Genomic DNA, 20792 nt, shown 5'->3' on the forward strand with positions numbered 1-20792 from the left:
ACATCCTCCTTTAGTGGGCTATGGACCATATTGTGGCTATTCTTTTATTGTGTAAATATGACATGGCAGAAACATGTCAGCCTCCTCCCCTCCATCCCCACCCCCCACAACAGCGTCTTATGTCAGCTCTGCCTCTGCATTTTGCATCAGTTACAGTTTAAGAACGTGGCCTGATTACACCCTTTTACTTTTTCATCCCCTCAGAATAGAGTCATTGTTTTTTGTTTTACAACTGTGGGCAACTACACTGTGGTCTCATGTTCTGGATCTTGTGACTTCAAGTGACTTGAAGTGAATCTTACAACACTTACAATATGCTAGACAAATAAAATATTCAACTAACCAATGCAGAAACAAATGATTACACCTCTTCTTAATTATTCTTTCTTTATCAGCCAAAATTAAGATTTTTAATTACTACCTTCTTATAATCCTGTGCATGACATAAAATACCTCTGTTGTTTTTGTCAGATGTGTGTTTCTTAGTCTCTTTAACTGTTAACACTTTACTAGCCTCATTGTATTCATTGATACAGCATATTAAATGAGGTTAATTGAGTGAAATACTATGAAACCTCAGACCAAATGCAATCATCTAAATTTCCCTCAAATGGCACTAAGGGAGGCTGGGACGACAGATGGGGTATGAGCTATGCAGTTATAAGATAAAGCAGTTTTTTTTATATGGGCATATGTATGTTGTAGATGGATGCCAACTGTGTACTTGTGCGGAGTGAGGGAGAGCAAGCTTCAGTAATAGAAGGAGGTCCCAGAAGACGCATGAGAGGCTGCTCCCCTGTAAATTATGAGGGGACTTCCATGCTGCTCTGAGGCTGAGCACAGGATTGAGGCTAACTCATTTTTATGAGCTGCCTCCATGATAGGAGGATGGAGCTGAAGCAGGGAATGCATGTGTGTCATGAAGATGCTGATGCCTCACAGTCGTGGGTGTTGACGTGTTAGCATGTGTGAATGTGATGTGAAGCATGTTTATGTGTGCGTCTTTTGCTGTGTCTCTGATCTTGTCCTGGTGTCTTTAATTGTTCTTTTAGGAGTAAAGCTGGAGTCAGGCCTGCTGCGTGAGTTTGTGGCAGTGGCAGATGGGCCCCAGCATGGCATGCTGTTATTCCCCGAGATCTGCACGATGGAGCTACAGCTTCTCGCCAGCGGCTCCCCAGACCTGGATGTTCTGAGTCACGTGTTTCATAGTTTGCTGGATGCAGTAAAGGCCAACCACCGTAATGCTGCCTTGCTTTATGACCAGGTTGGACATTCCACTTTTTCTCCTCATCTCAGTCCTTACCCTATTGAAATTAGTTTTACTTCTCTCCTCAAATATTATATGAGGAATATGACTAACCCCCTGTTATGGTTGCACAGGGAGGAGTCAAAACCATTCTCTCTGGTTTTCACAACATCCTCAGCCAAACGGACCCCTCCTTTACAGGTTTGTAATTTCTCCTAGCTTATTTTTGGCTTATGTGTTCTCACTGTTTTCCCTAGATGTCACACATGAACAGTATCCTGAAGCTCTCCTCATTTTTCTTTGTTCATTAGTTGTACTATTTCAGACATTTGCAGGCTTATGTAGATAAAACACAAAATACAGTATGTCTATAACAACAGTATATCAATAAAAACATTAATCTAATGTAAATTTTTTTGTTTTCCACTGATAGCAGGCAGTGCTGATGTTTTATGCTTTTGTCAGTCCTGCTTTGGCGCATTCCCAAGTGTTATACTGTTGATATAGCATGTCATTCATTGGTCTTCACTCAGATTGCCAGACTGTGCTAGTGGAGCTGTTGGTTGCCATGGTGAGCCAGCGAATCACAGCGGAAGAACTGGCTCTATTGATTCGCCTCTTCCTGGAGAAGACCCCACCTACTGTAAATAGCAAACCCTATCAGTCACTCAGCAATGCACTGTTAGCTTACTTTCAGGGTGTTGACACGGATAAGTTCACAGTATCTTGCGCTCTGATGCTTATCAGAAACAAGAACTTATTTGTTAGACAAACCTTCCTGTCACACTTACTTCTCAATTCTTGTTAAAACTCAAAGTCACACAGTGCTCTCCTGAGCCCACTTTGTATTGTTTGTATTTGTATGTACAATTAACACCAGTATGTGGGGAACAGATCCAACACTTTAATCAACAAATCAAATCTCTAGTAAACATGTTTCCAGAAGGAAAAGGAGAAGTTTATTTTTAACCATGTGAATGTAATGGCATGTGACCTGTATGTTTTCTGTCTATGAAAATGAGACATCTGTGATGGCAGTCACTTCTTTTCTGTACTGTTGTGCAGGTTTTCTGGTTTAGAAGCAGCTTGTTTTAGTAGTCTTTATCATCTTGTAATGCTACACTACTTTTAAAAGTCAAAAGAAAAAGGATTTAGATTATTACAAAATGTATATACTGTATGCTGCATTAACACACAACTGTCAAGTGTTTTTTCTAGTTAATTATACAATCCTGACACATTGTTTTCACTGACCTTGTACTTTATTGTACTTTATTTACCAGGAGATTTTACTGAACGGTATCCTGCAAGTTGTTGAAGCCAACATGAATATGGAACCTCTCCACTTCCTAACCTTTCCAATAATCCTTGGGGCTTTAACACCAGTTGCGCTGTCCCCTGGCTTCAGACAGAATGGTGCTGCTGGAGGGAAAAGTGTTGGTTTACTCTGGAAAGGCAAGCTTTCTGCTGGGCGCAGAGAAGGAGATACTGAGTACCGAGCAAGCCACCTCCGTTCCTCTCCCTGGCACACTGCTCCTCTGCACTTGCCCTTAGTAGGACAGAACTGCTGGCCCCACATGGCTAGTGGTTTCAGCGCCTCTATGTGGCTTAGGGTAGCAGAGCAGGAGGAGATGGACAGGGACAGAGACAAGGGTAAGAAGTAGTCACTTCACTGAAACTGTTTTTATGCCTAATGACCATAAACTGAAGCTGGATTTGAGATGTTCCTTTCATTACTTTCAAGAAGAGAGTAACCTACCTGCAGCCGAGTTGCACCATGGCTGCTCTCAGGCTGGGACAAATTTGGTAGAAGAAGGACTCACGCACATTCTGTCCATGGGCTCCAAGGCACTGATGCTTCAAGTGTGGGCAGACTTCTCAACAGGTTCTCTCACATTCAGGTGAGCTCCACCGTAGCCAGTTGCCTCAAAGTAGAAAGTGAACAATGAGTTAACCTCATTAACCTTGACATATTGTGATCTGTTGTTCCCTCAGAATTTGTATTGACCCAAATGATGAGATAAAAGCAGGACTGCTAGCTCAGGCAGACTCTAGTGAGGGACTGCTTGGGCGGGGCCAGTGGCAGCACCTCGGCCTCACTTATACCCAGCAACCAGAGGGCAAGAAGAACATCCATGGCCGTGTGGTTGTTTGGGTGTGTGGTGTCAGGTGAGGAACAGGTGTAATGTAACAGTAAGACACTGGCACTTGTAAAATAGTGTACACTAACTTCATCTTATTACTTTAATTAGGAACTGTGAGGTTTCTTTGGACTACACCCTACCTAGAAAGTCGAGTTTATCTTCTGACAGCAACAAAACCTTCTGCATGTTGGGCCACTGCATGCCATCCTGTGAAGAGATATTGAAGCAGGGTGCTCGCTGGAACATGGGCACTGTGCTTCTCTTCAATGGTAGGTCTCCTTTTAATATCTGCCTTATTTATGGCTGTAATTATTTGTCAATGAACACTTTACACATTTTTTACATTTGTTGTAAAACATCAGGTATCATATATTTCCTCTGTACTGCTCACAGCTGAGACATCTACCTTTTCCCTTTTACACAGAATACACCTAAATGTTTCAGTGCAATCATATTTCAAAAGTGTGCCCTCTCCAGTGTCTGTAAAAGACTGAACTAGTGTGACACACAGTAAATTCTCGGCATTCTCTCTAGGGCCTTTCTGAATACTTCTCTTGTTGCCTCTAATTGGCTGTGAATGGTTTGCATCTCTAGGCGACCTCGACCTGTGAAAGCCAGCTGATGTCCTTATATAAGCTGTAGCATCTGCGCTTTCATTGGAATTCATCATAGGTACCAGTTTCTTTTTGTAAAAGATTGCGAGATTCATGAAAATAAGAAATAAAACATCAAAATGTGCACCCTGGTGCCTGAGGGGTCTCGCTTAGCATCACTGTAGCAGGAAGGGATGTTTTCATCCATGTATATGTGTTTGTTTATTTGTCAACAGGAATATGCAGAAAATATTAAAGTGTTTTGCACCAAATTTGTTGAAAAGATTGAACAAGGGCCAGGGAAGAACCAATCAAATTTTAGTTTACTCTTCTGGATTCCTAACAAAATAAATAAAATACCAAGATATTCCCTAACAAAGCTCAGAACTCCCCAGATGTCTGCACCAAACCTTAATTATATGTTTACGTTCATTTAATGTTTTTTATTCTAAGCTCATGCTGTTGGTGTGTATTTTAGGGTCTCGAATAGGGTCTGAAGAGGCCTTCTACCTGTACACCCATGGGCCTGATCTCACCTCCATCATGCCCTGCAAATATGGCCAGCCACGTGGGACATTCTCCAAGTTTGTCACTCAGGAAGGGCTTAAGTGTGACCATGTACGAGAAATTCTGATGAAGAGCAAGGATGTGGACACGGCAGCTTTGGTGGTATGTCACAAACACAACACAAAACACAAACACGGAGCCAATTCCTGTTAAAATGCAGAGTGACACTACTGTTAAACCCTGTTTTCTTTTCTTTGAGACTGAAGTGCTCTATAAGCATAGCAAAGCATTCCTATGGCTTATTTATCATGTGATTTCACAGTGTAATATTCTCTCCCAGTTAGTTCTCATTAATGACACTGCATGGCAGGGTGTAATATTTTCCCAATGAAAAAGCTGTTACATTTTAGCTGCAGCTATTTCAGTGAGACTGAAAATAGTTTTACTCCCATTAAATGCTAATGGATTTGTTGATAATAGCTGTGCTAATTACAGAAACAAGAAAGAAGGAAGTGAGAATAATGAATGATTTCCCCTCTACATCCTTATATACTTTCTAACATTCTAACCACGTATAGCCTGTGTATACATCCATGCTCAGGGCTAGTATGGCTTATTTAAGGCTTTGTTTAAATAAAAAGCAATTATATATACAGAATATAAATTACAATATAAAGTCACAAGATGACAATTAATTGTGTTTTTGCACAGGAGAGCTTGGCAGTCGTGTATGCCCCCGGCAGCCCCAAAGTCTACACCATCTATGAGCCTGTGATCAGGCTGAAAGGCCAAACCAAGACGGTGGTTACCCAGCGTCCCTTCAGCTCCAAAGAGGTGCAGAGTGTTTCCCTGGAGCCCAACGCTCTCAGGACTCTGCTTCCCACTGAAACCCAAGGCCTCCAGAGTGTCCTCCACAAGATTGGAGGAACAGGGAATTTTGTCTTCCTATTTGCACAGGTGGGATGATCCATATCCTTGATGAAGCTGTACAGTTAGAGGTCAGCACTCCCAGTTGTCTGTCTGTTAGCATTTGTGAAATGTATTGAAACACAATACATTTAAGATCTTGCGTACAAACTCAATTATACTGGTAAGTCACTTACAGAACACTACGCTCAAGTTCTCACCAGTGTTTTGAATAAATTTGCACTTTTTGTGTTACAACTGTGTTATAAGCTACACTTTTCATCTCCTAAAAGTGTGATCTAAATAATTATGTTGATTTGTACCTTGCTGTTGCATTTGTTAGTTGAGACCATGGTTAAATATTGCTTTTCAAGACAAAGGTTGATGGTATGCCCTTTTGTACTTTTATGATTACATAGTTATTATAGCAGCAACAGTGTGAATTGATTTTAGCAGCGTTTTTTTTTGTTTGTCTCAGTTCTGTTTGTTTTTTCATCTCTCATCTCTGGCTCCCTGCCATCCAGACGGTGGAACTGAGTGACTGTGAGAAGACCCAGGCTCTGGCCCTGCAGGTGTTACTGTCTCTGTCCAAGATTAACCAACACCGCATTCATGAAATGGATTGTTATCATGGCTACTCTATGATCCACCAAGTCCTCATCAAGTCCAAATGCATCGTGGGATATCATATGCTGAAAGTTAGTCACACCTTGAACTATGTGCTGTGTTCTGTTCCAAGAAACTCTGCTGATCAGTGCGGTAAAACATATTCACCTGCACTTGTTTTCACCATGAATCTGAGCCGGTCTCACTCTGGTGCCTTTCTTTACCGGTATTGGTGACCCTGTTGTTACTTGACCCTCTGGCTTTGTCCGTAATTGATCTGTGTGATGGCTGTGTACTGAAATAGGTTCTGTCTAACTTGATGAAACACTGAGCTCTTGCGGAGTCACACAGAACCTCTGATTGCCTTTCACATGGTGAAGTGTATAGCCCGATCAGTGTACTATCGAACACTGCTTTTTATTTCTACCATTTAAATTTCAGTAAAGTGAAGCTTTTATTGTACCATAACTTAATTCTCTTGTCAGGCAAGCAACCAGCTGTTCCCAAGACTGCAAGTTTCTGTCATACCTTAGACTTCAGACTGCAATATTGATGACTGCTGCAGTGAATCTGGTCCCAAATTATGGACTTCAATGCAATTCATTATAAACATGGCCACCACGGAGTATATAACATTGGTTTTGACACACTGATAGGCATTCTCACAAATATTGCAAAGAATTCATTAGTTGTACACGTTGCTGGAGTTGTTTCTACAGAGACGGTGACTATCAGTATGCTCTGTGTCTGAATGTGAACAGCACACTGGACATTCTATAGACTGTAGAAGGGGCTATATTTCTGATGTGGTGACCTTACTTTGTCTCCGTAGACTCTGTTGGATGGGTGCTGCAGTGGACCCATACTCATCCTGGGGGAGGATGGGCAGTATCGTTTGGACACCAAGTCCATCGCTGTGGTGCAGGACATCAGGCTTCTCTCAGACATCCTGTTGGACTGGAAGATATGGGCTAAGGCTGAGGTAAACTTGAAAGTGCAGTTATGCACCATAGTAAAAAGAAATAGAATAATTTATATGTATAAGGAGGCATTCTCAGTCCCACACTCATCTGACTTAAAAATATCACTTACCAAACCCACAGGTGTGAGGAGGGAATGCTGATCACTGCTTAATATGCACTCTGGCTAGGTCATCAATAAATAAGTTTGAACTATAAATGTTATTTTTACAACACACAAAGTTTAATATATCACAGAAGCTAAAATAATGAGTCATCAACGTTGCTTTTTGAGCAGGACAGGTTACCATGAGATGTGTTAGTGTGCTCAACCCCACCATGTTTTTCTCTCTTTCATTCACCATTTGGGTCATTTCTCTCAGTGTGGAGTGTGGGAAACACTGCTTGCTGCCTTAGAGATCCTCATCAGGGTACACCACCCTCATCAGGTTTTTAACATTCGTCAGTTTCTCAATGCTGAAATAGTGCACCGCTTCCTACTCACCTGCCAGGTGTTACAGGTAGGTCAACTCAATATCACAATACCTTTTCTATTTTCTAAACTATTACTGACAGCATTGTGTTTCTCTTAAGGAGCATCGGGATGAACATCTGACTGCCATCCCGCAGGAAGTCTGTTTGTCTTTTGTCAGAATCATCCAGGAGGTGCTTGGTTCACCTCCAGACATTGACCTGCTCAAACTGATCTACAACTTCCTGCTGGCTGTTCACCCACCCACCAACACCTACGTCTGCCACACTCCATCTAGCTTCTACTTCTCACTACACATAGGTAAGGTTGTGGTGCAGCTGAAAGCAGCATCTCTGTATGGAAGTGCCATTAATTTAATGCACTGAGTTCCTTTGATGTTTGTCAGATGGGAAGCTGTACCAGGAGAAGGTGCAGTCCATTATGTCCCTGAGACACTCCAACAGTGGAGGAAAGTCTGCCAGCAGTTCTGTGATGTCACTCTCCCCGACCGTCTTCACTGATACTCCCCACGAAGGTACAGCTACTTCAGCCACAATATGCTGCCCTTAAAGCTCTGGCTGCATCCAAAACAGCGAAGATAATTAGATGACGAGCTCCAGTGTATTGCTTAGAATGATGTTTTAAGTGGATGGATCAGCCGTGCTTTTACGAGTGCATGGAATACCCTTCTAAAAATAGTTTAACATGTTCAGTGCTGCATCATCACTTATTTTCATGTTAACACCATTAGTTCTGGGGAAAAACCTGATGCAAGAGCATTAAGTCATTAGGTGTGTGTTTATGAAGGTTCCTTCTGTCTTTCCCCAGCTTTTAAGATTTAGTCTACCTGATGTTCAAACTGAACCCTACCTCTTCTTCACGTGCAGTAGATAGAGGGTCCTACATTTTAATAGGATCAGATTGAAACAGGGTTAGCAGGGTTACCCAAATGAAAAACTTAAAAAAAGCTCAAGAGGTAAAAGGATTTTTCTCTTCACTGTGATTGTTCAGTGTAGTTAATTGTGTTGTGTGGTAAATGTGTCTAGTTGTATTGTATTTATGTCTTTGTTATCTTATGTGTTTGTCTGACATTGCAAATGGAGCTGCTAGGGCAAAAAGAAAAACATTAGATTTTGTCTAGTGATACAGGTATTTGTCCTTATCCTTAATTATTTTTATACATCCTATAAACATTATCTTACTAACCATGTTTCTCCCAGATTCATCTACCTAAGTATATCCTAACCCTTCATTTACAAGTTCTTAATTTTTTTCCCTCTTAATAGTTTAATATTATAACACTATAAACAGATTTTCTTTAAGTCTGACTAATTTTAAAGAGGCAGTTACTTATTGTCTGATCATATTGACCAACCCTACTCTATCTGTTCGTGGAGAAAGTGGTGGCTACAAATACAGGAAAACCCTATGTAGGTTATTACTGTCAGGTGAAAATCTATCCCTCTCTCTCTCTCTCTCTCTCTCTCTCACTCTTTCTCTCTCTCTCTCTCTCTGTCGGTCTGTCTCTCTCTCTCCCTCTCTCCCTATCCCCCCCTGTCTATCAGATATAGTCTAATAGTTTATGCTGGTTCCTATTGGTGTTTTTCAGGCCATGTCCCTGCTCCTTCCCCTGAACATGGAGGTGATGATCAGTCGTTACGGCCACCCAGTGTGGCACCATCGCCATACTCGTCCCCACTGCTGACTCCTCGACTTGGACACGGTAAATTAAATGAGGCAAGTGAAGGTGACAGGGTCTCGCTTGCGACTCAGCAGGCTCGGGGCAGCACAGAAACACTCAAGAAAGGTGGAGGTGATGAGCAGCTCCTAAGTAGCTGTGAGTCAGCCAAGACCATCTGTGACTCTAATGACATCGGTGAGGGAGGAGCCCAACGTCCGCCCTCCATTAGTGTAGAGGAGGAGCGAGATGAAGCAGCGGAGCTGGATAGTCTGGCGGAGGGGAGTGTGGGTGTGGCAGAGTCTGACGACAGATTTGATTGGGCCAGTGATGAGGCACCACGACGCCCTGACAGTTTGAAAGGCATCCAGTCTTTCCAAAGAAGCCATAGTAACCTTGCTAGCCTGGGCCTGGCTTTCCCAGCGCCAAATGGCTCGTTGGCAGTCGGCCGCTGGCCCAGTGCAGCTGAGAGAGGCTCCATGCCTGAAGACTGGGAAAGCTACACATACTCTCCTGGCTATGAGAGGGCCCACAGCAAAACCGAGTCCAGTGACAGGTATGTTTACCATGAGAGCGAGATGTGCGGAATGTTTTAACTGAACACTGAAAATCCTCACAAACTGTGAAATTACATGACCTACTAAGTGAAACTATGGTCTTGTTTTCTTTGTTTAAGAAGTGCTGTTTAGGGGTTTTCATTTCATTCAACAGATCTGCTTAATTTGTTGATATGTTTTAAGTAGTCGAGCAGACTGTCTAGGACAAAATGTATTTAATGTAAATTGATAGTAGGTGCTTTATATTTTGTGCACTGAATTTATACATCATTTAAAATTCTGTAGAACTTAAAATTATTTTGACATTCAGTACTTTACAGTTTTAAAACATGTTAAATTGAGAGACACAGTGATACAGATCTAAAGTGAGTGTTGCTTAGGTCCAGTACTGAGGACTGCCTGGTGCTGATCTGCTGTGGCCTCTATGATCTTCTGAGAGGCGTCTTGCTGCTGTTGCCTGATCTCATGCTTGAGGAGGTGATGGACAAACTCATTCAGCCAGAAGCTCTCATTGTCCTTGTCAACCACTCGTCACCTCTTATCCAGCAAGGAGTCATGAAGGTTGGTCCAGATTCTGTCTGAAAGCAGATTGTTCCGGCAGCTGTGTTTTTGCACTCATTTCAATTTGGTCTCACCAGTGTGCAGTGTTTTTGCCTATTATCATTCCCAAAAGTCATATTCACACATTTGTTATTCAAAGGGAAGACAGCAAGTGAAACTATCATGCATTTCTGTAAATATGCCAATTAGGCTAGTTTTCCATGTGTAGTTGGATGTTACAATAAGCTCTCTGAAAAGCAGAGACAGAATAAAAAACAAGAAGCAGACTTCAGTTGCAACTTTAGGTAAAACATTAATAACATTTGCTTATGGTAACATTTATTATAATGCAGCTAGAAGTGCTAGTGCTAGAAGGCAGAGTTTAATGACTCTTAATAAGCCAGGATTGCTTTTTCTACCCTCTGTATTTCCCATCGTTATGCTAAAATGACCAGTTCTTGTGGTACAGACATGGCAGTTTTTGCATTAACCTAATTTAACTCTTGGTATTAGCACGTTTTTGAGCACGTATTTGGTGTAATTGTCTTTGTTGAATATTTTTTCAAATGTACCTTAATCGTAAGAAACAAAACTTTTAATGATCACATCAAGGATGAGTGTGAACCACAAAAATAGGATGAAGAGAGTATATTTGAAATTTGAGCTTTGCTGCCCATTAATACTGTGCTGTTCTCACTCCCACCTCCATCCAGCTGTTGGATGCCTATTTTAGCCGTGCTCTCAAGGAGCAGAAGGAGAAATTCCTGAAGAACCATGGCTTCTCACTTCTGGCCAACCAGCTATATATCCATCAGGGCAGCCAGGGGCTGCTTGAATGCTTCCTGGAGATGCTATTTGGGCGGCCGGTGGGCCTAGAGGAAGAGTGAGTCAAGAAGCAATACACTTGTTTTTCAAACTGCAATATAAAAATTATGTCACATTGTTTCTGTTTACAAAGACCAAACAGAGGCACTGTGAAATCATCAGCAACAGTAAAAAATCAACGTGTTTTGCACTGCAACTTTAAGCCATAATGTCTTATGCAATATTGGTATATCTCGTACTATTCCAATATATATATATATGCACTGCTCAAGTATTAGTGTATGTTTGCCATTCATTTTTTTTCAATCTTTTTTATGTTTTCTTTTTATCTCTTAATGTCTTCCAGTCTTGACCTGGAGGAAATGGAAAATATCTCACCATTCAGAAAACGCTGTATCATCCCAGTCCTGGGTCTTATTGAGAACTCCCTTTATGAGAACTCCTTGGTGCACAACATATTGTGTATGCTGTTGCAGCTTCTCAATGCTTGCCCTAAGCTGGCAGACATCCTGCTAGACCATGGGCTGCTCTACGTGCTCTTTAACACTCTCTCTACCCTCAATGGCATGGAGAACAGGTATGGCTGCCAGAACAGAGGATGATTCATTCTATCCTCCTCCACTGGTTCATGAATTTTGTCTTGACTCCTTGAGTCATCATCATAATCCTCTCACTGTTTCATCCCAGTCATTTATTCTGGTAGACACTTCCTATGCTTTGTATTTTACTGTTCTGTCTTTCCTCTGCAGTATCCCTCTAAATGACTACAAGCTATTGGTGTGTGACATCCAGCAGCTGTTAGTAGCCGTGACCATCCACTCCTGCAGCTCATCAGGGTCCCAGTACTTTCGCATCATCGAAGACCTCATTACCTTGTTGGGTTTCATGCAGACCAGCAAGATGCGTCGCACACAGGGTGAGGCTGGATTTCAGAAATGTAATACATGTGCAGAATACATCACTGTTGTCATTCTCTTTGCTCTGCATTTCTGGATACTGTGATGCTGTCGAGCTCTGGTGAACATAACCAGTCTGTCACTTCATTAACTACAGCTACAGAGTGGAAGTTCATGAATATAAGTAATTCATTCTTAAAATATTATTGAAGAACTATCTCTCTGGAGTTGCACCAGGTGAGAGGCGGAGGGGAGGTGTGCGCTTACTCATAGATCCCCAGCTTTCTGCCTGTGTGTTTTAGTTTACCTTGGTGAACACGAGAATTATTTCCCTGCGCCTTTACACTGAGGAACAGGCCCTGTCTGTTGTGCCTATGTGCCGAATGGCAGTTCAGAGAACCCACCCTTTCTGTAGTCCTTGGGAGGGATACTGGAAAGTGTCCCTACTGGGGATTCCATCTTGAGCCACTCCACCCCATATTGCTGTATATGGTCTCCTTTAATGTCCATATCAAGACAAGAAAATAAAGAAAATGGCCAATTAAAGCAAAAATATTTAGCAGTTAGTAGTTGTATTATGAAACCAGAAAAAAAAAAATATATATATATACAGTATCATTGTAGAACATGTAGAACATTTCAGCAAACCTATCCATGAAGCCTAACACTTGAGGAGCATCAAAATAACTTGTTACATGACAAAGTTCATTGTCTTTTTTTCTTTCCCCAGAGATGGCAGTAGCATTGCAGTTCCGTGTCCTTCAGTCAGCCATAGAATTTATAAAGACCACAGCCAATCAAGAACCTCAAAGGCTGAGCAGCTCTGTTAATGCATCAAGCTCTCCACATCACGCCATGTATCAGAAGCGCAAGAGCATTGCAGGTGAGTGCCAGAGACTTGCTTTGCAGTTTTTCTCATCCATCCATCTCAGTGTTGAGGTACAAATGACCACCATGTGTATTTAAACACTTCACTGCTCCTCTCTCACCTCTGTGTTTATTGATCCTCATCCTGATCTAAAGGTTCCATTGCCATGAAAGACTCCATTATCCCCCGCATCCCCAGACAGCACTACTGCTCCTATGGCCAGATCCCCCTGTCCCCTCCCTTCAGCTTCCTGTCCCAGGACTCCCCCCTCCCCTCCCCCTCAGGAACGTCATCCTACATGCTCCACTGTGACGCAGGTAGCTGGGACTCAGTGGAGGACATCCTCTCTCTCATGGAGCATGTCTCTTCTCTGACGTTTGCAGTGCACTCACGCTCTCACCCCTAATCAATTTTGGGGTTAATTAGCCCAGTACCTTTGTGTGCTACTGGAGCCTTTGTGTGTGCATGTTTGAATGCTTAACTAAATCAATGTTAAGCATTTCAGCACAGATTTTTTCCATCTTTTAATCTTTCTTCTGTTGAGTGATTCATGAGACATGAGCATAACTTTACTCTGAACTTAAAAGGGAAAATTTTATTTACTCACAAATGGCATGCAGTCAGGGACGCCACCCAGTTTTTGCTCACACCAATGCTGCTGCTTTTAGGTCGTCGGCGGTTTTCTTTGGCCCAAACTGACTCTCTGTTGATGCGGATGCGCTCTGTAGCCAGCGATGAGCTCAACCACATGATGCAGAGGAGGATGAGCCAGGAAAACCCCATTCGTGCCAGCGAGACTGAGTTCGTCCAACGGTTGCAGAGACTTGTTGTTCTTGCTGTCAACAGACTCATTTACCATGGTGAAAAACGTCTTTCATCTAATTTTCCCTATTTTCTCCTTCATTTTACTTGAGAATAAACTGAACCTGAACCTCTCTCATTTCAGATGTGAGTCAGGACTTATTTGACCTGCTAAATATTCCCGACTCTCCAGACCAACAGCTTTTTACACCAGATCCAGGTGATCAAGCGCATGATGAGAGTGGCTCTGCCTCTGTCCCACACTCTCCCACTCCCTTTACCCTACCACCTGCCAGCAAGAAGAGCTTTCAGAAAGACATCCTCAGACTCATGATGGATGGAATCAAAATTAGCCTGGTAGGACACAAGTCACTGAAATGCATTTTCAGCTGTCCAGATTTGATTGCCATATTCTGAGACCACATGTCTATGTACCTTGATGGTCATGTTTTTACAGGGCAGCACAGGTCGGGGAGGAGCTCCACATCAGCAGTGGCGAAGAATCCTGTGGTCTTGTCGGGACACTTTTCGGGTTCAAATTGGTCGCCTCCTGGTGCACACATTCAGCCCTGCACTTCCCCTGTCTGACAGGAAGGAGGCGCTGGATTTTGTGTTTGATCCCAGACATTTAGACATCCTCAAGGAGAGCCTCAGTCCAGGTCTAGAGGTGAGTGTGAAAGAAATGTATAATTGGAATCCATTTCTGACCTTAAACATCAACCTAGCTGTTGTTCACAGCCAAGCACTAAACCTACGGACCAAGTGCAGATTCACATATGTGTATGTTTTGTTTGGGAAAGATTTAAGTTAGTTTAGTGCATTTGTTTTCCCAGTGTTGTTAGCTATTGATTTGAAAATAACTGGCTGTTTTCTTGCTCTTCATCTGCCCTTTGGATTGTTATTTTGTTTTTCTTTCACTCCGCAGCTTCAGGCTTTACTGAAGGTCAGCAAGACAAGGTTTTGTTTCCTGCCATCACTGTGTGACTTGCCTCAGTCACAAATTATTTTTAAAAATGTGTCCTTTCCTTTATTCTCTGTCTCCCTTTCACTCAGCATGGGCCAAAGTTGTCGCTGTACCTGTATGAGATGCTGCACGATCACAAGGACAGCCTCACCAAAGATGAGCAGAATGCTGTGGGTGTATTCATGACCTCGCTGAAGCTTTGTGGCCATCGCTGCATCCCACCCAATGCCCCACACAAACAAGAGTTGCTCAGGGCCATAAAAGAAGTGAGTCCTGCAAAGAGTGCAAAACAGCCTCTATGCTTTTTTTAATAAAATGAGAAAATACCCATTTTTATGCAGGTGGACATGTGAATGTTTTTTGGCCAGAAAAAATGCATGCATGTTTACTTGTATCTTTATGGACACAGGAAAAAAACAAGTATGAAGCCGAAGAGAAAACAAGCAAAGTGGCATGGGAAAAGAAAATAACCAACACTCAAAGGAAGTAAGTCTGGGCTTTTACATTAATGTTGAATTTATATTTAGTACGAAGTACATTTAGTACAAAAATAGGTCAGAGCATTGCATCCTTTTTCTTCTTCTGTTCACTCTATACTTTCTTATTTCTCTGCAGTCTTGTCCAAAGGCTTGATGGAAAGTCCAAGGACATTTCTAAGATAGCAGCTGATATCACTCAGAATGTTTCTCTGCGGCAAGGCATGGAGAGAAAGAAAGTCATCCAGCACATCAGAGGACTCTATAAGACTGACCTCAGCGCCAGCCGGCACTGGCAGGAGCTGGTGCAACAACTGACGCATGACCGGTGAGCTTTGAAATTCCTTTCTGACTATGAACATTTATTTAATTCTCATGTGTGGCTATGAAATAGAGAAAATGAGAAATGAAAATGTTCTCATGAAACATTTGAGAAGATGCCATTCTAAGCAGGTTGACTGTTGAAAAGTTAAAAAGTTAAAAAGCTTTAACTGCAGCTCATCCCATACTGCATGGTGCAACCTTATTTAATTTTAAGGCAATATATATAAATATATATATATATATATATATATATATATATATATATATATATGAAAATTAAATGGTATCATAATCATTGTAAATTATTAATACTGTATCTGTCTTTTGTATCTTAATTTTTGGTGCTCACCTTTTACTACTCACTTACTTACAAACTCATGCGAAATTGTTGAATATAGACCTCTCCAATGCCCTAAAACATTAAAGATGTGATAAATGTATGGCCATGCTGTCAGTTTCTACTCTACATTCATATTAATAGACAAAGCTTTACAGATAGCAATGATGTCTGTTTCAGTGCGGTTTGGTACGACCAGACATCGTACCCAACATCCTGGCAGCTGGACCCCACTGAAGGGCCAAACCGGGAGCGCCGGCGATTACAGAGATGCTACCTCACCATCCCCAACAAATACCTGCTCAAAGACAGGCGCAAGTCTGAAGGTGAAGGTCCCCTTTCTGGTGAATTTCTGTATCGTGGCGGTGTATTTGTTTTTCTAAATCTGACCTTCATTTCTTTGTTTAGACACCATGACGCCACCACTGTCCTTCCTGTTTGAGGATAATACTCACTCCTCCTTTTCCTCCACTGTCAAAGACAAAGCCACCAGTGAAGCCATCAGGTATAACTTTGTTCCTCACTCTATCCGCATGTCTGTAACCTGAGTAAACATTATGTCCATCTCAGGAATTTAGTGTGATCTGAAGAGGGATCTAAAGAAGACAACTTTGCCACAACTGTGTCAGAGTTACGTATAAAGTGTCTCGTGTTTCTAGTTTGTGTGTTAATGTCTGACTACTGAATGTATGTAGTCTATGTAGTACTATGTTGTATTATTCTTGTTTGAAGAATGTCTTTTTGTCCTTAGGTTCACTAGGCGGTGCATTAGTGTCGCGCCCTCCAGAGAGACAGTGGGAGAGCTACTTCTGGGTAAGTCACTGACTGTCATTCACAGCTGCTCCATGCATAATACACTTAATGACTCAGGCAGTCAAAAATGCACAAAGAGTAATGTGTTCTCTCTTTCTCTTTGAGGCATGAGGGATATTCCTCTGGCATTACATACAAGTGTGTGTTAATTCAGTGGTGGATGCTTTTGTTTGTTGTGTTCTTCACAGGAAAGTCTGGGATGTACTTTGTAGAAGACAATGCTGCTGATGCTCATGACAACCAGGTAATGCCAGACTCTGTTGTTCATGCTTTTGTTTCTTCACCAAAAGAGGTGTTGCTACGTTATCTGAACTCAACCTAACGTATGCTCCTGTGTTTGGACAGAGCCTTCATGGGGAGACTGAGGCCCCTTCTTTCTCCTGGACCTATGAGGAGATCAAGGAGGTACACAAGCGCTGGTGGCAGCTAAGAGACAATGCTGTGGAGATATTCCTCACCAATGGCAGGACCCTGCTGTTAGCCTTTGACAATACCAAGGTTAGTCACATAGAATAAAAATGAAGGACACCACGTTGTCAGTGGAAGGTTGCTCATGCAAGAATGAAATGCTGAAATGAATGCTAACATCGGTCGTGACAGGCATACAGCAGATCCTCTAGTGTTACTTAAATTATTTCATTTTATTATAACAAAGAACTGACGGGGCTTATCATAAATACTAGACTACCCAGGAGATCAGTGGAGCAAAATTAAATCTGTGTTTCATTTGAATATTAAAATGTTGCCTCACATAATGGACTGTGATAAAAATGAGAAGGAGACGACTGATGCTCAAATAAAAAGATGTATGAATTGACAAAATGCAGCTTGAAAATAACTTTTGTTTTGAGGGTTTACTGTCGCCTCTTTATTATTCTGTCCCTGGTGCTTCTCAAGCTCTGTGGTATTCTGTGCCAGGATTCAATCATGATCATATCGGATGCAAAACCACTGTTCTCTGTGAGGTGATAACTATCATTATCTTACACCGCTTTTTATTTAAATATGAAAAGAAATCTATTGTGTGCTTGGGAGACTTGCTTTTGTGCAAACCAGAGTTTTCCTAAGCAGAAAAGTCCTCAGTCCAGTGTCCTCAGATAATCTGCGGATTTACAAAGATCAACAAACAATAAGATATTTTAATTTAAGATGATGTGTTGTGGTTAAACATTACAAACATTGCTGGTCCTCTCGTGATTTTTTTTAATTGTATACAATTCAGCAAGTGTATTCCATTAAATCTATTTAATATCACCATGTAGGGTTAGATAGTATACCATCCATTTTCTACTGCTTTGTCCTCCATATGATGGAAAGCCAGAATTGGATGGTATATATTATTCCAATATATTTACAAACATGGTATTGCATTGCACACTGCCATTTATATCATAAATGTAAAGCTGTGCTTACATTTGCATTTTTTCAGAGAAGAGGAGAGCAGAGTCTCCTCTGTCAGGATGACACCAAAGTATTTTGACCAGAGCGTGACAAAAAGATCTCTAGCTCCAATATCGCTCATAACAACTCTTTTTTTCCTCCTTCTCTTCCTGTCACTGTATATCACCCAGCCCTATGATCATGTTGGGCATCTTGTGCATTTATTATGTATTGTCTTTTGGGTTTTGATAAATTAAACCATCAGTTGCTTCTTCTATGCACTGAGCTAAATTTTTTAGTGGTGCATTAAACTGGGTACACTTAAAGAAATGTCATCATTTTTTATTATTTTTGGGAGTGTATACTTTTACTAAGTTTCAGACCCTTCCTAACACTAGAGCTAGAAATAATCTCAATTATCTGTGTTCTCGCTTTAGTTCCGTGACGACGTCTACCACAACATCCTGACCTCTGATCTGCCCAACCTGCTGGAGCACGGCAACATCACGGCACTCACACAGTTGTGGGGCTCTAGTCAGATCACCAACTTTGAGTACCTCACTCATCTCAACAAGCACGCAGGGCGCTCCTTCAACGACCTCATGCAGTATCCTGTGTTCCCCTTTATCCTGCGAGATTACATCAGTGAGACGCTCGACCTGCAGGATCCAAACATCTACAGGTGCTGCAGAGTTAAATCTCTCTTTGTGTTTTGAAAGGAGTTCTATGTTTTAGTCTTGAGCATTGTAATGTACACTCAGTGGCAACTTTATTTGGGACACAGGACTCCTTTTAAAGTGGCATGTTTTGTTACCATTTTTGCCCAGAGAACTGCCGCTCAATTCATATTTTTTCCCTGCCGACAATTCTATAAACCCTAGATATAGTTGTGAGTGAAAATTCCAGTCGTCGGCAGTTTCTGATATAGTGAGACCAGCCTGTCTGACACCAACAACCAGGCCACGTTCAAAGCATAGTCTGGATATAAAAAGTGGACATAGTCTTCCGGTTTTCTGGTTGAGGGTTAGGGTTAGTTAATGGTCTCAATCGTGAAATTCTGGTCTTATGTTCTCATTTAGAGGAAAACGGACAATTAAGCATGCCACGTTTTAGTGGATATACTGTATAAATCCATGGTTTGTTAATGCTTTCCTTCTACTTTGTCATGCAGGAATTTGAGTAAACCCATTGCAGTCCAGTCAAAAGAAAAAGAGGATCGATATGTGGACAATTACAGGGTGAGGCCCTGTCGTACCGTAGCATGTGTTACTTTTAGTTTTTTCCATGATGCAGTAAGAAAAGACACCCTTACACATGTGCTTGATTTGCAGTACTTGGAGGAGGAATACAAGAAAGGCATTCGTGAGGATGATCCCATGCCGCCTGTCCAGCCTTACCATTACGGCTCACACTACTCCAACAGTGGCACTGTGCTGCACTTCCTGGTCCGGATGCCTCCTTTCACCAAGATGTTCCTTGCCTACCAGGGTGAGTCACACATTATTGTTTCCTGAAAGTTAAGTGAGAAACGCCTGGATAGTCCAACTGCATAGTTTTTTACTTTCAACAAGCAAATGCACTGTTAATTGACTGGAAATGTGTGGCTCTTTAACAGCAGATAATTATCATACAGCTCCAAATAGCTTTTATCCCCGAGTCCCAACAGTCTACTTTACCCTGACTGCTTCATCTCATTTGATGCTCATGTTTTTAGTGCTAAGATTCTGAAAGCAAGCCGTTTCCTGTGTTGCGTCACATGCGTTAGCATTAAAGGTTATTACGCCTCTGTACTTTTCTCTGATCAGGTGTTCCCCTTCTCTTCTCTATACATGTTAATTATTTTTGTCCATTCAATCCTCTCTGTACTCCTCCTCTGTGATCCTCTAAAGCACCTTTTTTGTGTGATTGTAAATGAATTCACCAAGCGTGCTCTCTCTGGTCATGAAAGGGGATCTTTTCAATCAGTGAGTTGAATTTGTAATAAGATTGTCTTTGGCCTCAATCAGATCAGAGCTTTGATATCCCGGACCGGACGTTTCACTCCATGAACACGACGTGGCGACTGTCCTCCTATGAGTCCATGACTGATGTGAAAGAGCTCATCCCAGAGTTTTTCTACCTGCCAGAATTCTTGGTTAACAGAGAGGGTAATATTTTTTATTTATACCCTCAACATTCATATCTACCTTTAGCTCCCTCATTCTTTTTGCTCACTGCTGATGAAATGTATATTTTTGTGCCTGAACAGGTTTTGATTTTGGGGTTCGTCAGAACGGTGAGAGGGTGAATCATGTGAATTTGCCACCCTGGGCTCGCAACGACCCACGTCTGTTCATCCTGATCCACAGACAAGCCCTAGAGTCTGAACAGGTCTCCCAGACTCTGTGTCAGTGGATCGACCTGGTGTTTGGGCTCAAGCAGAAAGGCAAAGCTGCTGTCCAAGCCATCAACGTCTTCCACCCTGCTGTAAGAATCTGTGCATCACCACATTTGCTTAGCGCTAATGAGAAAATACTGCAGTTGTTGTTGCTGACATCAGTTTTGTTTTGCTTTTCACAGACTTATTTTGGCATGGATGTTTCGTCTGTAGAAGACCCAGTACAGCGACGGGCCCTGGAGACAATGATCAAAACATACGGACAGACGCCCAGGCAGCTCTTCAATGCCTCTCACATCAGCAGGGCCGGGCCAAAGCTCACAATTGATGGAGAGCTGCCAGCAGCCATGGGACTCCTGGTCCAGCTGGCCTTTAGAGAAACCAGAGAACAGACCAAAGAAATTGTTTGCCCGGTAATCCACTATGTAGTTGTGGTGTTTCTAGCACACCACTGTTCAGTGAGGAAGAATGAAACTGTCTGATGATTTGCTGCTCACCTGGCAATTTCCACTTCCTTCACCCA

The 20792-nt window shown here is 42.0% G+C and overlaps 1 protein-coding gene across 10 annotated transcripts in view; it reads left to right on the plus strand.

Annotated features, from left to right (window-relative positions):
- lyst (lysosomal trafficking regulator) overlaps window positions 1-20792 on the plus strand; it is a 51034-nt gene that overhangs the window by 26223 nt on the left and 4019 nt on the right. For 7 of the 10 annotated variants that reach the window (XM_058651226.1, XM_058651225.1, XM_058651227.1 and 4 more), the window contains 38 exons: window positions 1053-1264; window positions 1381-1447; window positions 1780-1889; window positions 2530-2899; window positions 2991-3147; window positions 3242-3415; window positions 3499-3659; window positions 4462-4652; window positions 5202-5447; window positions 5921-6094; window positions 6835-6984; window positions 7345-7482; window positions 7556-7754; window positions 7840-7968; window positions 9043-9667; window positions 10049-10229; window positions 10922-11091; window positions 11380-11610; window positions 11783-11949; window positions 12660-12812; window positions 12953-13114; window positions 13466-13657; window positions 13744-13955; window positions 14056-14265; window positions 14652-14828; window positions 14972-15048; window positions 15178-15366; window positions 15880-16025; window positions 16108-16204; window positions 16451-16512; window positions 16701-16756; window positions 16858-17010; window positions 18330-18574; window positions 19064-19130; window positions 19224-19380; window positions 19899-20039; window positions 20141-20358; window positions 20452-20682. In XM_058651226.1, the coding sequence (XP_058507209.1) occupies window positions 1053-1264; window positions 1381-1447; window positions 1780-1889; window positions 2530-2899; window positions 2991-3147; window positions 3242-3415; window positions 3499-3659; window positions 4462-4652; window positions 5202-5447; window positions 5921-6094; window positions 6835-6984; window positions 7345-7482; window positions 7556-7754; window positions 7840-7968; window positions 9043-9667; window positions 10049-10229; window positions 10922-11091; window positions 11380-11610; window positions 11783-11949; window positions 12660-12812; window positions 12953-13114; window positions 13466-13657; window positions 13744-13955; window positions 14056-14265; window positions 14652-14828; window positions 14972-15048; window positions 15178-15366; window positions 15880-16025; window positions 16108-16204; window positions 16451-16512; window positions 16701-16756; window positions 16858-17010; window positions 18330-18574; window positions 19064-19130; window positions 19224-19380; window positions 19899-20039; window positions 20141-20358; window positions 20452-20682 (6797 nt within the window). The remainder of the gene's footprint in view (window positions 1-1052; window positions 1265-1380; window positions 1448-1779; window positions 1890-2529; window positions 2900-2990; window positions 3148-3241; window positions 3416-3498; window positions 3660-4461; window positions 4653-5201; window positions 5448-5920; window positions 6095-6834; window positions 6985-7344; window positions 7483-7555; window positions 7755-7839; window positions 7969-9042; window positions 9668-10048; window positions 10230-10921; window positions 11092-11379; window positions 11611-11782; window positions 11950-12659; window positions 12813-12952; window positions 13115-13465; window positions 13658-13743; window positions 13956-14055; window positions 14266-14651; window positions 14829-14971; window positions 15049-15177; window positions 15367-15879; window positions 16026-16107; window positions 16205-16450; window positions 16513-16700; window positions 16757-16857; window positions 17011-18329; window positions 18575-19063; window positions 19131-19223; window positions 19381-19898; window positions 20040-20140; window positions 20359-20451; window positions 20683-20792) is intronic. The other 3 variants (XM_058651231.1, XM_058651232.1, XM_058651228.1) reach the window with 2 other exon arrangements.

This window comes from Solea solea, chromosome 15 (genome assembly GCF_958295425.1).
Source record: "Solea solea chromosome 15, fSolSol10.1, whole genome shotgun sequence".
NCBI lineage: Eukaryota > Metazoa > Chordata > Actinopteri > Pleuronectiformes > Soleidae > Solea > Solea solea.